Consider the following 18,719-nt stretch of genomic DNA (forward strand, 5'->3'; position numbering starts at 1 on the left):
GTCCCAGTCTAATATAACATACATAAGCCCGATAAGCTCCAAGGAGCCGTAGGGGCTCCCCACGGAAAGACTCCTGCGATTGCTGTGTTTCAGTTGTGGGAAGCATTCTCGGCAAGATAGCTTCAGGCAGCCACCAAGGGGCTCCTCCCAGAAAAAAATATCCAAAATAAGGCTTACTTGTCAGCAAATTGCTTGAGAACTTCATCATCAACTCCATATGGGGTGTCACAACAGTAGCGACTTCTCTTGGTTCCACAGCAGTACACTTTATCTTGTGCATCTGTTAACTGTGGACACGTCATGTAACTGGTTTGTCCAAAAATGTTCTCGGTACTGCAGGTCGCAGCAGAGCCTGAAATGCATTCCTCAAGTCAAATTAAAGAAGTAATTTATTCTTCACTAATAAATACTTAATAGTATATGTGCATTTATGAGTGTCTAAATAAATATATGTATTTTCTAAATAAAATTAAGAACATGATACAATAGTTAATTATTAGGAATAGAGTATGCATATTAAATAAAGCCACTAATACAAAGAACATTTTGGGGAATAACACTAGATACTTATGGACATGATCAAGATGTACAAAGGCTGTTCACAGCTGGTAGCTCCAGAAGGCAATACAGTGTTACCTTCGTTTATGATTTTAAGCCGTTCCAAGAGACGGAGGGTACACCAAAAAATCGTAAACCAAAACCGTGAGATTATACTTTACTCCACCTGGCTATGGCGAATTTACTGTTAAGTGCCCTAGCCCCACGTTGGTAAGCCAGATGCGAGATTCTACTTCCAGGTTGACCACACACAGGCCCCATGAGGAGAAGCCTGATGCGATATTGCCAATCCAAAAGGTGAGAGGCTTGAGGAACCACCAAAGATCCAGTAGTACAGAAGAAGGATGAAGACCAAGGTGGTCTTCCCCTCCACAATGCACTACAACACCTTCTCTCACTGGATCGTTCTCTCTGCAACTCGCTTGCAGCTAATATAGCAGGTAGTGGACGGGTTCTCACACCGAATTTAATATTCAGTGATTGGGGTTAGGGGCTGGAACCTGAACCAGCTTTAAGTGCCTCTTAAGGACAATTGTTAAGTAAGGTAATGAATGGGACAGTACTGCAGAATGAGGAATGACAATGGCCTGTGTAAACAAAATAACAATTTATTCAACAAACTTATTGTCTAATCCACAGCCCAACACTTTACATTAAACCAAGAGTGTCACTTCAAATCTGCCAAACACCCCTTTTGCAGAAGGTCTCCTGACCCACCACCTGACAGGTGTATAGAGACAAGGCCTCGATCCACTGGACAGGTCAACAACAAATGTTAACTAACCTGAAACACTTTATGCACACTCTTGTCAACTCAAACACCAAAACATGACATGAACACATGAAGTGAACAACCATGGGAAGACGGGACACCACGAGCATAGCTCTCATCCTGTAACTACACTTAGGTAATAATAAATAAGGCAAATCGGACACTTGGATTTATTAATCGCAGCGTTAGTAACAAGACACCTGGTGTGGTTCTCAAGCTATATCTTGCTCTAGTTAGGCCCCATTTAGATTATGCAGTTCAGTTTTGGTCGCCATATTATAGAATGGATATTGTGACGATAATCTCCTTCAAGAGATTGAGCCTGCTCTTTCCTTCATAATTACGTCTTCACAACTATATAAAAGACTATGGAAGAAATGTCCGACAACAACACCAGCACCAGCAAGGCTTGCCAGGGTGAGCAGAAACGTATGCAGCCCGCCACCTGTTCGGACCCAAATCACCAAACTACCCGTTGATCGCTACGGCTCCGCTGATTGGTCGCCGGTCTGGCTGCACCTGCACTCGCCCCCCAATACTACCCGATGTCTGGGGTCGCCCCAACATCAGTCTTCAGAATGTTCCGTGCTTTCGTAGCCAGCACTCCTCCCAGCTAGACGTTAGCGTGTACTGAGAGAGGTGGTGGCTTTAAGCCAATATTCCAGCACCTCCCACTTACTGTTGTATTGCACTTCTTGTTATTTTGCCTTAACGTAACTTTTCATTGTGTCATTTAAGTATTCTTATTATTTTGATTCATTGATTTTATTATAAGAATTTGTTTGTGCATTATTTTCATGTTTTGATTTATTTAACGTAATTAAAATTTCATTGTTAAAGTTTTACTTGTGTTTTGTGTGTCTTCTCCTTACCTTACCACAGACGAAGTTCCAGTTTTTCTATTTTTTTTATAACTATGTGACGAGGCCATACCCCTAGCCTTAAACAGCCGAACACCAACGCGTTACCGTCACAAGTTATATGGGGGCCTGTCCTAGGAGCTTCACTCAGGTACTGGTGCCAAGTGGTAATTTATGGTAAGCGTATTTAACTTTGTTAACGTAGCTTTACTATTTTTCATTCAATTTCATTTTTTATAAGGTGCGGTGTATTGTGCATTACGAGAGTAACATATAGTGAAGGTGAGACAACTTTGGATTACGTGGTGACTGTAGGCCTCAGTCATACTCTTAATTGGTCATCTCTCCCTCCATGTTATTACTCGTATTTACCATCTATGTCCCTTGAATATTTCTCATTCTGACAGATCATCATATTGGTACCCTGGTACTGTGGTCTGCCCCGGGTCAAGAGTACCCAATCTTCTGCAATCTGACTGTAGGAGGACAAAGAGGGCCATAGTTCCTCTAGCTCGAACTTTAGTTGCTGAATTGGGACCTCAGCAGCAGTTCTCGTCACCAGTTGACACCTCGCACCCCTACACGTCAGTCAGAGATGATGATACATACAACGGTAGGGAATTAGCTTATTTTTTCAGAGCACAAAAGTTCGCTAATTCTGTAAGTATCATATTAAATTCAGTGGGAAAAACTTGCTTTATGTCCTATAGAGACTTGGCAAGGTATGCCTACATCCTTGGACTACCAATTTTACTTTTGAAGCATTTAACTGTTTCATTTGTTTTCGAAACTTTGTTTCATTTGTTAGTAGGATTTTCTTGCCCTTATTCTCTTACATGAGTACCGGGTACAAGATTTCCTGCGCCCTTGATTTAATTTAATATCTTTCACTTAACGTTAATTGTTAAAGATCACACAGGATAGGTACCAGTTGCCACGTTGTCCTGTTTCTGACATTTCATTATTGAACATTCGTGTACCTTTATTTGCTAATTTCACCATGTTTCGTCTCCAAACTTTCCGTGCAAATCCAGCAGGTGAAATAGGGACTTTGAGTCGTGCCAAGAGGACTGAACTACAAACTCTTGCACATGAGTATCAACTAGAAGTTCCCTATCAAGCCAACAAAAATGACCTACACAACCTGTTGCTGGATTACTATTTAGAGCAAGGTAAGATAGACTCTGAAACTCATGAAACTTACTATATTGCAGATAAAACTGACTTGGCAACGATGAAACTTAAACTAGAGCTGGCTAAGATTGAACGTGAACAGCAAAGGGAAGCCCTCGAACAACAAGAACGAGCAGCTGCCATACGAAGGGAAGAACAAGAACGTGAGATTGCCTTACTCCAGGAGCGGGAACGCATACGGCTTGAAACCAAACAACGCGAGTTGGAAATGCAACGTGAACATGACAAGCAACAAGCGACTCTGGCTCTTGAGTGTCGTCAACGGGAATACACGTTGGAAACTTCACACCTCGCTCAACGCCAGCAAGCTACTGCCAATCTTCCCGTCAGTTTTAATATATCACATGCAAGTAAGTTAATGCCATCCTTTGTAGAAGCAGAAGTTGATGTGTTCTTTACCACCTTTGAAACCCTTGCTAATCAACTCAGTTGGCCTGTCGACCAATGGGCAACACTTCTCAGAGTCCATCTTACAGGTAGAGCTGCAGTCACACTCAGTACTTTGGCGTCTGAGAATGACTACTACACTCTGAAACAAGCAGTGTTGGACGCCTACCTACTTTCCACAGAAAGTTATAGAAGGAAATTCCGTGACCACCTGAAGGCAAGTACCACTACCTTCCTCGAGTTTGCTAACACGAAACGGAGGTATTTCATGAAATGGCTGGAAGCAGCACATGTCTCTACTTTTACAGAACTCGTGAACCTGATGCTTGTTGAAGAATTCTTGAGACGTGTGCCGCCTCCTGTCCGCCTCTACTTAGCAGATAAAGAAGAAACCGACTACCTGAAGTGTGCTAAGTCGGCTGACACTTACAGCCTCATCCACCGGCTGACACCTGAACCATCCTCCAGTAAGAAGTCGTGGTACAGTTACGAGAAGGTGAGCCCCGATCAAGCTGGTTCACAACTGTACTGCAAATATTGTAGACTCTATGGACATACCATAGACAAGTGTGGTAAGTCTCAATACAAGGGAACCACTGACCAACAACGACCCAAACCAACTCCTCCTAAGTCCGGTAAGCCTGTGATGAATGTTGGTGTTGATGTTAATGATCTTTCTCTTTTCAGTAACCACCTGTATACTAGAACTGTCTCTGCCAACGGTTCAAATCCGGAGGGACGTTTCAAATTGAAGATCTTGAGGGACACAGCGGCTCTACAATCGATCATCTTGAAGTCGGCTGTGCCCAACATAGTCTACACCGGGGAAACGGTCTTCATCACTGACCTCACTGCTACTACTCCATACCCTCTCGCCAGAGTCCACCTGGATTGTCCCTACGTGAACGGGGAAGTCCAAGTCGCCGTCAGGGAAAAGCCTTTTCCCATGCCTGGAGTGCAACTTCTCCTAGGCAACGACTTGGCAGAAGACCTGCAACCAACCAACCTGATCGTCATGGACAAACCCCAGGTGTGTAACTCTGTGCCAAGTAACCCTATTCTTGAGTATGTTCCAGCAGAGGTTCAAGAGAGTGAAGTTTCTCCTCCGGTTCTCGTGACCACCCGTGCACAAGCCGCACGTCCACAGCCAGCTGACTCTACTGCTACCGCTGTCCCTCAAGACCCTCAGAAACTACCCCCGCATCTGACCAAGTTGGAGTTCCGTAAGTTGCAGAGGGAAGATCTTACTTTAACACCATTGTTTTTCCAGGCTGAGACTCAACCCGACAGTATTCCTGGGTTCTTCCTAGAGAACGACTTGCTCTACCGCAGATATAGACCCAGTAAACTGAAGGAGGAGGACGATTGGGCCAACACCGAACAACTTGTGATTCCCACCAGCCTGCGGCCCACTATTCTACACCTGGCCCATGGAGCATTCTCCCACTACGGCTTCAACAAGACGTACCATGGGATTCGTCAAGACTACTACTGGCCAGGTATGGTAAACAACGTCAAACAGTACGTAAAACAGTGTCATACATGTCAGATGGCAGGCAAACCGAACGTCTCCATTCCCAGAGCACCACTGATTCCCATACAGGTGCCTGCGGAACCTTTCCACAGACTCATAATAGACTGTGTTGGTCCTTTACCTCGGACCAGTTCAGGTAACGCCTACATCCTAACCATCCTGTGTCCTACCACCAGATTTCCCATAGCAGTTCCAGTGAAGAACATCACGGCTGCTACGGTTATCAAACATCTACTGAAGATCTTCACTCAATACGGATTTCCCAGGGAGATTCAAAGTGACTGTGGCACCAACTTCACCAGTGATCTCTTCAAAAGGACACTGGAGGAGTTCAACATCAAACAGGTATTGTCCAGCCCCTATCATCCTGCTTCACAGGGTTCTCTTGAACGTAGTCATCAGACCATCAAAGCACTCTTGAAAAAGTTTTGTAGTGAAACCTCAAAGGATTGGGATAAGCAGATTGACCTAATAATGTGTATTTTCAGAAGTCTCCCCAATGAGTCCCTAGGAGTATCTCCTTATGAGATGCTCTACGGCCGTAAGTGCCGTACTCCCCTTAAGGCTTTCAAAGACTCTCTCAGAGATGCCACCTTCAGTGAGCATCAGAATGTGCCCCAGTTTCTTCAAAACCTTCAGCACATTCTAGAGAGAGTCCACCGCTTTGCCCATGATAATCTATTGAAAGCCCAGGTGAGAATGAAGACTCATTACGACCAGACCAGCAAAGTAAGAAAATTCAAGCCGGGAGACTTCGTCCTTGCTTATTTCCCTATCCCAGGTTCACCTTTACAAAACAGATTTTCAGGACCCTACTGCGTCAAAGAGTGCAGGAATAATAATAATTATGTGATAGAGACTCCAGATAGGCGGCGGAAGACCCAGCTGTGCCACGTCAACCTCCTGAAGCAGTATAATGGTACTCCTCCCACTGTCTTGATTAACTATTCCACATTCACAGAACCCTACATCCACAGTGAGACCTTCCCAGCTTCTTCTCCCGAAAGCACTGACAAGGAGTCGGCGCTTTCTAATTCCAAAATCCTTAATGATCTTCCCAAATGCTTTCAGGATAATAATCGTGCTCCTATGCCCTCTTCTAATTCCACTCTCACCTCGTCAGATAAGCCCTTCATCCTCCATGTCGACGCCAATGGTACCGACGTGGGTGGTGTCGTGATGCAGCAACGAGGCGAGAAGAATACACCTGTCAGCGACTACTGCTACAAGGATCTACGGAACAATTGGCAAGGAGCTACTCTTCCTCATCCTGAAGCTTCAGCACTTCACTCCACACCTGAAAAGTGCTCGGTCCACCATCAATACGGACCACACCACCCTACACCTCCTGCAGCACGCCCACTTCTCATCTCAACGTCTTCTACTATGGGCTTGCTACCTGCAGAAATTCAACCTGGAGACACGCTATACCAAGAGTCTGACAACATCTTAGCCCATGATCTCTCCAGAGTTTATGAAGTAGAAGCAACTCCATCCATTACTCCACCACATAACGACGTACTTCTTCCAGAACCGCAGGCTTCGGGGGAGAGTTGTGACGATAATCTCCTTCAAGAGATTGAGCCTGCTCTTTCCTTCATAATTACGTCTTCACAACTATATAAAAGACTATGGAAGAAATGTCCGACAACAACACCAGCACCAGCAAGGCTTGCCAGGGTGAGCAGAAACGTATGCAGCCCGCCACCTGTTCGGACCCAAATCACCAAACTACCCGTTGATCGCTACGGCTCCGCTGATTGGTCGCCGGTCTGGCTGCACCTGCACTCGCCCCCCAATACTACCCGATGTCTGGGGTCGCCCCAACATCAGTCTTCAGAATGTTCCGTGCTTTCGTAGCCAGCACTCCTCCCAGCTAGACGTTAGCGTGTACTGAGAGAGGTGGTGGCTTTAAGCCAATATTCCAGCACCTCCCACTTACTGTTGTATTGCACTTCTTGTTATTTTGCCTTAACGTAACTTTTCATTGTGTCATTTAAGTATTCTTATTATTTTGATTCATTGATTTTATTATAAGAATTTGTTTGTGCATTATTTTCATGTTTTGATTTATTTAACGTAATTAAAATTTCATTGTTAAAGTTTTACTTGTGTTTTGTGTGTCTTCTCCTTACCTTACCACAGACGAAGTTCCAGTTTTTCTATTTTTTTTATAACTATGTGACGAGGCCATACCCCTAGCCTTAAACAGCCGAACACCAACGCGTTACCGTCACAATATAAATTCACTTGAACGTGTCCAGCGTAGGATGACTAAGTTAATTCCCCAAATTAGAAATCTTTCATATGAAGAAAGATTAACAAAGCTTAAGTTGCATTCACTGGAAAGGCGAAGAGTTAGGGGTGACATGATAGAGGTTTACAAGTGGATGAATGGACATAACCGGGGGGATATTAATAGGGTATTAAAAGTATCAACACAGGACAGAACACGAAACAATGGATATAAATTGGATAAGTTTAGATTTAGGAAAGACTTGGGTAAATACTGGTTCAGTAACAGGGTTGTTGATTTGTGGAACCAATTGCCGCGTAACATTGTGGAGGTGGGGTCCCTCGATTGTTTCAAGCACGGGTTGGACAAGTATATGAGTGGGATTGGGTGGTTATAGAATAGGAGCTGCCTCGTATGGGCCAATAGGCCTTCTGCAGTTACCTTTGTTCTTATGTTCTTATGTAATTACCATGTCACAAGGACAATCACACCAACAACACACCCACAAGTAACTACGTTACTTTAGCCCGGGTCACTAGGACATACCACAACAACAACAGTTGCTTCAACCATCAATGTCGCCAAGACATTCAATCAATCACGTTAACACACACGTCACTTTGACGGCAATCAAAGATAAATTGAGTAATTAATTATTAATGTATGTTAATTAATCACTAACAATTATGTTAATGTTACTAGACAGTCAACAAATTAATTAACACTTAATACACTGACAGCTAACAATCAATGACAATGACTTTACTAATTACATTACTGTACTGACTTCACTAATACATTAGATAGCTTTAAATAATTAATCTTAAGTATTAATTATCTCGTGTCACCAGACAAACCTCAAACAAGGGTATCCCTATACCACAACACAACACACAAATGAGAAATAATACTTGTCACACGGACAAAATAATCTAACGAGTAACAATCAATGACTTGCTCAAATACTGGATCTCTATAAAGATGTAGAAACAGTGTCACACCAACATTAATAATCAATCAATTCAATACACTGCAATGGTTAACAGCCTATATCTCAAAATGTGTTTATAAATCACTTGCGCACGCACGCACGCACACACACACACACACACACACACAGAGTGTGTCTAGACACATAGAGGTGTCTAGAGACGAAGTGGAAAAAATGCTCAAGGAGCTCGGTAAGAACAAAGCAGCTGGCCCAGATGGCGTTTCACCATGGGTTCTGAGAGAATGTGCACCCGAGCTCAGCATTCCACTTCACCTGATCTTTCAGGCATCCCTGTGTACAGGAATCGTAGCAGACGGGTGGAAACAGGCTAACATAGTTCCAATCTACAAAAGTGGCAGCAGGGAAGACCCCCTCAATTATAGACCTGTATCATTGACAAGTGTAATAGTGAAAGTATTGGAAAAACTAATCAAAACTAAATGGGTAGAACACCTAGAGAGAAATGATATAATATCAGACAGACAGTATAGTTTTTGATCTGGAAGATCCTGTGTATCGAATTTACTCAGTTTCTATGATCGAGCCACAGAGATATTACAGGAAAGAGATGGTTGGGTTGACTGCATCTATCTGGACCTAAAAAAGACTTTCGACAGAGTTCCACATAAGAGGTTGTTCTGGAAACTGGAAAATATTGGAGGGGTGACAGGTAAGCTTCTATCATGGATGAAAAATTTTCTGACTGATAGAAAAATGAGGGCAGTAATCAGAGGCAATGTATCAGAATGGAGAAATGTCACAAGTGGAGTACCACAGGGTTCAGTTCTTGCACCAGTGATGTTTATTGTGTACATAAATGATCTACCAGTTGGTATACAGAATTATATGAACATGTTTGCTGATGATGCTAAGATAATAGGAAGGATAAGAAATTTAGATGACTGTCATGCCCTTCAAGAAGACCTGGACAAAATAAGTATATGGAGCACCACTTGGCAAATGGAATTTAATGTTAATAAATGTCATGTTATGGAATGTGGAATAGGAGAACATAGACCCCACACAACCTATATATTATGTGAGAAATCTTTAAAGAATTCTGATAAAGAAAGAGATCTAGGAGTGGTTCTAGATAGAAAACTATCACCTGAGGACCACATAAAGAATATTGTGCAAGGAGCCTATGCTATGCTTTCTAACTTCAGAATTGCATTTAAATACATGGATGGCGATATACTAAAGAAATTGTTCATGACCTTTGTTAGGCCAAAGCTAGAATATGCAGCTGTTGTGTGGTGCCCATATCTTAAGAAGCACATCAACAAACTGGAAAAGGTGCAAAGACATGCTACTAAGTGGCTCCCAGAACTGAAGGGCAAGAGCTACGAGGAGAGGTTAGAAGCATTAAATATGCCAAAACTAGAAGACAGAAGAAAAAGAGGTGATATGATCACTACATACAAAATAGTAACAGGAATTGATAAAATCGACAGGGAAGACTTCCTGAGACCTGGAATTTCAAGAACAAGAGGTCATAGATTTAAACTAGCTAAACACAGATGCCGAAGAAATATAAGAAAATTCACCTTCGCAAATAGAGTGGTAGACGGTTGGAACAAGTTAAGTGAGAAGGTGGTGGAGGCCAAGACCGTCAGTAGTTTCAAAGCGTTATATGACAAAGAGTGCTGGGAAGACGGGACACCACGAGCGTAGCTCTCATCCTGTAACTACACTTAGGTAATTACACTTAGGTAATTACACACTCATAATGGTCATGAGAGATATTATTGCACAAGCGGATAAAGATAAATCACGACTGTTGATACTGGTTGACTTCAACTTTAAAGCAATAGACTGGGAGGCCTATGAAGCAAGAAAAGGAGGACTTTTGGACATGCAGATTTGTGAACCTCATTCTGGAGACATTCTTGTATCAACACATAAAGCAGGCCACAAGAATGAGGGAAGGAGATGTACCGTCAGTACTGGATCTAGTATTCACCAGGAAAGAAGAAGAGATATTTGACATCCAGTACCTTCCTCCCTTAGGAAAGAGTGATCACGTCCTGTTAGACATTGATTATGCTTTAAGATATCATCTAGAAGAAAATGGGGACACTGAAACAGTTGATAAACTCGATTTAAGGAGAGGTCACTATGGGGAACTTCAAAATTTTTTTAATGAGTGTAATTGGACAGAATTGTTGCTAGGCAGGGAAGTAAATGAAATGTATGCAAAATTTTTAAAAATATACGAGGAAGGCACACAAACATTCATACCAAAACAGAGAGGCAGGGCCAAAAATCAGGATTGGTTTGACAGAAATTGTGAGAGGGCCAGAGAGCAAAAGACTCAAAAATGGAATCAGTATAGGAAGAGGCCAAACCCTCAAACATACCAGCGATACAAAGATGCGAGAAACAACTATACGGCAGTAAGGAGAGGGGCAGAAAGAAATTTTGAAAAAGGGATAGCGGATAAATGTAAAACAGAACCGGGCCTATTCTACAAATTCATAAGCAACAAATTGCAGGTAAAGGATAATATCCAGAGGTTGAAAATGGTTAACAGAATGGTTAACAGTTAGGTATGGGAATTGATTTGAAGGAAGGAGGTAATAAAAGTATGTGTTTGTGGGAGAAAGGAATTGGCAAAACGACCAGGGAAAGAGAAGGTCCGCAAAATAACAATTCACTTAGGGTATATTACACTAACAGTAGAAGTCTAAGAAATAAAATTAACGAATTAAATGCTCTTGTCTGCACAGAAAAAATAGATATTATTGCACTTACCGAAACGTGGATGAATGTAGAAAATAGAGAACTATTAGCTGAATATCAAATATATGGATTTAAACTATTTCACACAGATAGATATATTAGACGAGGAGGTGGAGTAGCCATATATGTTAGGGACAATTTGAAATGTAGTCTCAAAGAGGGAATCAAAACAGAGCCACACACAGAAACTATTTGGATTGAATTAAACGAAAAAGCTAATAATATTATAATAGGAGTAATATATAGGCCACCAAATTTAGACAGAATGGAAGCAAAGCATCTATGGGATGAAATATCTAGAGCATCTAGATCTAACAGTATTTATGTCATGGGTGACTTTAATTTCAGCGGAATAAACTGGTTGAACAAAACAGGGAATAGTGAAGCAGAAGATTTTCTAGAATTAATTGACGATTGCTTTCTTACGCAACACATTAAGGAACCAACACGGGAAAATAATATTTTAGATTTAGTGTTAACTAACAGGGAAACGCAAATTAATGACATCGAAATAGGGAGTGAGCTAGGGAGCAGTGATCACAAAGAAATCAGATTTAGCATAGAATGGAATAGACCAGTAGGAGAAAATTCTGTTAAAGTGCCAGATTTTCGTAAAGCTGATTTTAATAGCCTAAGAAATTTTTTGGGTCAAATTGATTGGAAAGTCTTGGGTATGGGGTGTGGGCCGGTCTTGGAGCGAGACATGAACCCAGCGATAGGTGACTTAAATGGGGATTTCGATGTGGATTCAATATATAACTTATTTAAGAATATTCTAAACAAAGCACAGGAACGTAGTATACCATACAAATTGAATAGATCGAATACTAATGACCCAAAGTGGATAACAAAGAATTTGAAGAACCTTATAGGTAAAAAGAGAGCTTGGTACAAAAGGATTAAAAATGGGGAGGTCACTTTAGAACAGGAATTCGTACAACTGGTTAGAAATGTTAAAAAAGAGATAAGGAAAGCAAAAAGAAACTATGAAGTTCGCATAGCAGGGCAAGCAAAGACAAATCCTAAAGGGTTTTTTCAGTTATATCGTACTAAGACTAGGGAAAGGATAGGTCCATTAAAAACTGAGACAGGTCAAATAACAGATAGTGATGAAGAGATGAGTAGTATTTTTAATAAATATTTTGTATCTGTATTTACTAAAGAGGAACTTAACAATATGCCTTCAGCCGAACAAGTCTATGTGGGTGGGGACGAGGACAGGTTGACGAGTTTAACAGTTACCAGGGAGGATGTTCTTAAACAAATAGTAAAACTCAAACCAAACAAATCCCCAGGGCCGGATGAAGTGTTTGCCAGGGTGCTTAAAGAATGCAAAGAGGAGCTTTGTGACCCACTGTCAACCATATTTAATAAATCAATAGAGTCAGGCAGAGTGCCAGAGTTTTGGAAAGTTGCTAATGTGATACCAGTTTTTAAGAAAGGAGATAGATCACTTGCGTCTAACTATCGACCAATTAGCCTAACGTCTATTGTGGGAAAGTTACTCGAATCTATAATAGCAAATAAAATTCGTCTTCATCTTGAAAAACATAAATTAATAATTGAGTCGCAACATGGTTTTATAAATGGCCGTTCATGTTTAACAAATTTGTTATCTTTTTATTCTAGCATTGTTGAGGCAGTTGATAGTGGTAAGGATTGCGATGTTGTATACCTTGACTTTAGCAAAGCTTTTGATACAGTGCCACATGAAAGACTGATTAAAAAGATAGAGTCTCATGGTATTGGGGGTGCTATATTAAGCTGGATTAGGGCATGGCTATACCAAAGGAAACAGAGAGTTAGTATAAATGGAATCAAGTCAGAGTGGGAAAATGTTGTAAGTGGAGTGCCTCAAGGCTCTGTCCTGGGACCTCTGTTGTTTATAATATATATAAATGATTTAGATTCAGGTTTGAGTAGCAACATTTGCAAATTTGCCGATGATACGAAAATCGGTAGGGAAATTAATTCGGAGGAGGACTCACTATCACTTCAAGTTGATCTAGATAGGGTTTTGAAATGGTCAAAGGATTGGCAGATGCAGTTTAATGCTGATAAATGTAAAGTTCTGAGGTTAGGTAATGATGATAGAGTTACAAGATACGAGCTAGATGGTGTTGTGATTGCGAAGTCGGATTGTGAAAGGGATCTGGGAGTTATGATTAGTAAGAATTTAAAACAAAAGGATCAATGCATAAATGTTCGTAATAAGGCAAATCGGACACTTGGATTTATTAATCGCAGCGTTAGTAACAAGACACCTGGTGTGGTTCTCAAGCTATATCTTGCTCTAGTTAGGCCCCATTTAGATTATGCAGTTCAGTTTTGGTCGCCATATTATAGAATGGATATAAATTCACTTGAGCGTGTCCAGCGTAGGATGACTAAGTTAATTCCCCAAATTAGAAATCTTTCATATGAAGAAAGATTAACAAAGCTTAAGTTGCATTCACTGGAAAGGCGAAGAGTTAGGGGTGACATGATAGAGGTTTACAAGTGGATGAATGGACATAACCGGGGGGATATTAATAGGGTATTAAAAGTATCAACACAGGACAGAACACGAAACAATGGGTATAAATTGGATAAGTTTAGATTTAGGAAAGACTTGGGTAAATACTGGTTCAGTAACAGGGTTGTTGATTTGTGGAACCAATTGCCGCGTAACATTGTGGAGGTGGGGTCCCTCGATTGTTTCAAGCACGGGTTGGACAAGTATATGAGTGGGATTGGGTGGTTATAGAATAGGAGCTGCCTCGTATGGGCCAATAGGCCTTCTGCAGTTACCTTTGTTCTTATGTTCTTATGTTCTTATGATTCACGGAAAATGAAAAGGAAATGTGTGAAACATTAAATGAAAAGTTCCAAAGTGTGTTTGTACAAAATGAAATCTTCAGAGAACCAGACACGATAAGAATTCCAGAGAACAACATAGAGCGGATAGTGGTGTCTAGATATGAAGTGGAAAATATGCTAAAGGAGCTCAGTAAGAACAAAGCAGCTGGCCCAGATGGAGTTTCACCATGGGTTCTGAGAGAATGTGCATCTGAGCTCAGCATTCCACTTCACCTGATCTTTCAGGCATCCCTGTGTACAGGAATCGTAGCAGACGCGTGGAAACAGCCTAACATAGTTCCAATCTACAAAAGTGGCAGCAGCAGAAACCCCCTCAATTATAGACCTGTATCATTGACAAGTGTAATAGTGAAAGTATTGGAAAAACTAATCAAAACTAAATGGGTAGAACACCTGGAGAGAAATGATATAATATCAGACAGACAGTATGGTTTTCGATCTGGAAGATCCTGTGTATCGAATTTACTCAGTTTCTATGATCGAGCCACAGAGATATTACAGGAAAGAGATGGTTGGATTGACTGCATCTATCTGGACCTAAAAAAGGCTTTCGACAGAGTTCCCCATAAGAGGTTGTTCTGGAAACTGGAAAATATTGGAGGGGTGACAGGTAAGCTTCTAACATGGATGAAAAATTTTCTGACTGATAGAAAAATGAGGGCAGTAATCAGAGGCAATATATCGGAATGGAGAAATGTCACAAGTGGAGTACCACAGGGTTCAGTTCTTGCACCAGTGATGTTTATTGTGTACATAAAAGACCTACCAGTTGGTATACAGAATTATGTGAACATGTTTGCTGATGACGCTAAGATAATAGGAAGAATAAGAAATTTAGATGATGCCCTTCAAGAAGACCTGGACAAAATAAGTATATGGAGCACCACTTGGCAAATGGAATTTAATGTTAATAAATGTCATGTTATGGAATGTGGAATAGGAGAACATAGACCCCACACAACCTATATATTATGTGAGAAATCTTTAAAGAATTCTGATAAAGAAAGAGATCTAGGGGTGGTTCTAGATAGAAAACTATCACCTGAGGACCACATAAAGAATATTGTGCAAGGAGCCTATGCTATGCTTTCTAACTTCAGAATTGCATTTAATTACATGGATGGCGATATACTAAAGAAATTGTTCATGACTTTTGTTAGGTCAAAGCTAGAATATGCAGCTGTTGTGTGGTGCCCATATCTTAAGAAGCACAACAAACTGGAAAAGGTGCAAAGACATGCTACTAAGTGGCTCCCAGAACTGAAGGGTAAGAGCTACGAGGAGAGGTTAGAAGCATTAAACATGCCAAAACTAGAAGACAGAAGAAAAAGAGATGATATGATCACTACGTACAAAATAGTAACAGGAATTGATAAAATCGACAGGGAAGATTTCCTGAGACCTGGCACTTCAAGAACAAGAGGTCATAGATTTAAACTAGCTAAACACAGATGCCGAAGAAATATAAGAAAATTCACCTTCGCAAATAGAGTGGTAGACGGTTGGAACAAGTTAAGTGAGGTGGTGGAGGCCAAGACCGTCAGTAGTTTCAAAGCGTTATATGACAGAGTGCTGGGAAGACGGGACACCATGAGCGTAGCTCTCATCCTGTAACTACACTTAGGTAATTACACACACACACACACACAAACACTTATGTCTTGCAGGCATACCACTAGGACCTGGTTGTGGCTTATTGCTTGCTTACTAAGAATCTGTCTAAAGACACTTTTTTCACTCCATTTTAAAACTGGAAAGTAACACTCACTACTTGTTTGTAGTGCAACATCATTCATTCATTATGAATGATTTCTTGTTTTTGATCTATAGTCATCCTCAACTATTTTCTTTGGTTGAACTTTACCACCGACTTTCCTGGGACCCATGGCGTGATATATAATAAGAACTTTTTATGTTCAGAAACCAAAAAAAGCAGAAAAACAATGGAAGTCTTTGTAAAGAATTCAAGCACGGTCATCACTAGGTAAACCGAGTGCCTCGCACGCGCCCAGCAGCACCACACGCTCGCTCGACCATACATATATCAACAGATAAATCGTATTCCAAGGCAAACACATACACCAATTCAAATTTTAAGAGGCATGCGACATTGCATACCAAAAAAAATCGTAATCTAGGGCAGTCGTAAGCCAAGGTACCACTGTACTTTAAACACTCCACCTGTAGCCTTAACAAAATACTGCAATTACCCAAGTGTAATTACCTAAGAGTAGTTACAGGATGAGAGTTACGCTCGTGGTGTCCCGTCTTCCCAGCACTGTCATAACGCTTTGAAACTACTGACGGTTTTGGCCTCCACCACCGTCTCACCTAACTTGTTTCAACCGTCTACCACTCTGTTTGCAAAAGTGAATTTTCTTATATTTCTTTGGCATCTTTGTTCAGTTAGTTTAAATATATGACCTCTTGTTCTTGAAGTTCCAAGGTCTCAGGAAATCTTCCCTATCAATTTCTGTCACTATTTTGTACGTAGTGATCATATCACCTCTTTTTCTTCCGTCTTCTAGTTTTGGCATATTTAATATATCTGCCTCCAACCTCTCCTTGCAGCTCTTACCCTTCAGTTCTAGGTAAGTTACACTTGTCAATGATACAGGTCTATAATTATGGGGGTCTTCCCTGCTGCCACTTTTGTAGAGTGGAACTATGTTAGTCTTTTTCCACACTTCTGCTACGACTCCTGTACACAGGGATGTCTGGAAAAATCAGCTGAAGTGGTATGCTGAGCTCAAGTGCACATTCTCTCAGAACCCATGGAGAAAAGAGAACCCATGGAGAAAACTATCTGGGCCAATTGCTTTGTTCTTTCTTAGCTCCAAGAGCATTTGTTTCACTCCGTCTTCAGACACCTGTATGTGCTCTATGTTGGTCTCTGGAATTCTTATTGTGTCTGGTGCCCTGAAGATCTCATTTAGTACAAACACCCTTTGGAACTTTTCGTTTAATGTTTCACACATTTCTTTGTCATGTTCCATGAATCTGTTTCCCATTTTCAACTTCTGAATATTATTCTTTACCTGTAGCTTGCTTTAAATGAATTTAAAGAAAAGGCCTAGATCTGATTTACATTTCTCTGCTATACCATTCTCAAAGTTCCTCTCTGCCTCTCTCCTTACCGACGTGTAGTTGTTTCTCGCATCTTTGTGACTGACTAAACACTGGTGTTTAGAGTAATACATCAAAGCCAAAGGGCTTGGACCAAAGAGTTCATGATGTTTATGTACAAAATATAAACTATTCCAGTCTTTAATTATCCATATTTTGTATATCAAACTGACAAGCTATGACTAGACATGTTTCATTCATTTCCATCCTTTACAGTAAACATTCGTTAAATCAATATAACCAAAACAATTTGCTTTAATTTTTAAAGATGATACATAGACCCCTGGGTACCAATGTCTGCTCACCTAGCAGTAAATATCAGGTATAAAGAAACTTGCTCAAACATTTCATTCAGCAAGGGAACTAAACCTGGGACCATTTAGTTCTGAGTCAACTGTGCTGTTTCCAATTCACTAAAGACAATCAATGGAGGACATTCCAGGCAGTGCAATTGGTACATAACCAAGAGTTTTAGTTTGATTCCAATACCAGGACAGACAATTTGACATTTGTTACAGTATCGAAACCGTCGCTGGAGTGTGGGGGTGGCGATTTCTGAGCCATCTATGGCTCTGCACTCCAACTCCCCGGTATTGGGTGCAATGCAAACAACGCCATCTGTTTTCGGTGGCAAGGCATCGGTGAAAGGCTCCAATTTCCTGCCTCGGTTAGAAAGTATTGGTCGATGAGGATGACCTCTGGTGGGTGACGTATCGAGATCAACGCCATCTAGGTTGTGACTACAACTACAATTCCAGTTCCCTGGTGGATGGGTGTTATCCTAAGGTCACCTAGTATACTGTCTGTCTAGCTAATGATGTTTTATGTTCACAGAGGTGAAGTAAGGAGGCGATTGTGCTGAGGAGGGCAGTCCAAGAACTCTCTACTTGGTCCTGTGAGAGGACAAAGTGGCCGCCGGTGGTTATAGCAGTGTGTTAGCTGCGGATTTATGCAGTGTTGAATGGATCGACGTACCCGGGAGAGGCCAGGAAGAGTTACAATACGACAGTGGTGTGTCTATTGAGAAGTGCTACTAGTGAGCGACTAGAGAGTTCTGCCAGGGTGCTAGCTATCCTTGTATGTGAGTACAGTATTTGAGACCCCTGTCAGCGTGTTGCTGAACCCCTCTGCCAGTGTGTATCTGGAGAGCGGAGGTGGGGTATTGGCACATCGTGACGATACGGCGTGTGTGGACTGGCCCGTGTTGAGGAAGGTGAACTCGCCAATGTTTGCCATTAAGTGTGGACGACGTGTACCTGGAAAGTGGATTCACCGGGATTTTATGAACAATGCCAATGTATTGTCCTGCGTGAAAGTGACACTAAATATGTACAGTATAGTAATACTTTAATAAATATAATATATAGTGGTGAAGGTATTAATATATTGGTGAAGGTGTAAGTGTGTACTGTATTGTTTATTCACCCATTTATTCTACTATTACTACTTGCCACAGCCAG

At 41.3% G+C, this 18,719-nt stretch overlaps 1 protein-coding gene across 1 annotated transcript in view; it reads right to left on the bottom strand.

Annotated features, from left to right (window-relative positions):
- LOC138349761 (uncharacterized) overlaps nucleotides 1-18,719 on the bottom strand; it is a 41,862-nt gene that overhangs the window by 16,595 nt on the left and 6,548 nt on the right. The window contains exon 2 of the mRNA XM_069304270.1: nucleotides 178-352. Within this exon, the coding sequence (XP_069160371.1) occupies nucleotides 178-352 (175 nt within the window). The remainder of the gene's footprint in view (nucleotides 1-177; nucleotides 353-18,719) is intronic.

This window comes from Procambarus clarkii, chromosome 52, assembly GCF_040958095.1.
Source record: "Procambarus clarkii isolate CNS0578487 chromosome 52, FALCON_Pclarkii_2.0, whole genome shotgun sequence".
Taxonomy (NCBI): Eukaryota; Metazoa; Arthropoda; class Malacostraca; order Decapoda; family Cambaridae; genus Procambarus; species Procambarus clarkii.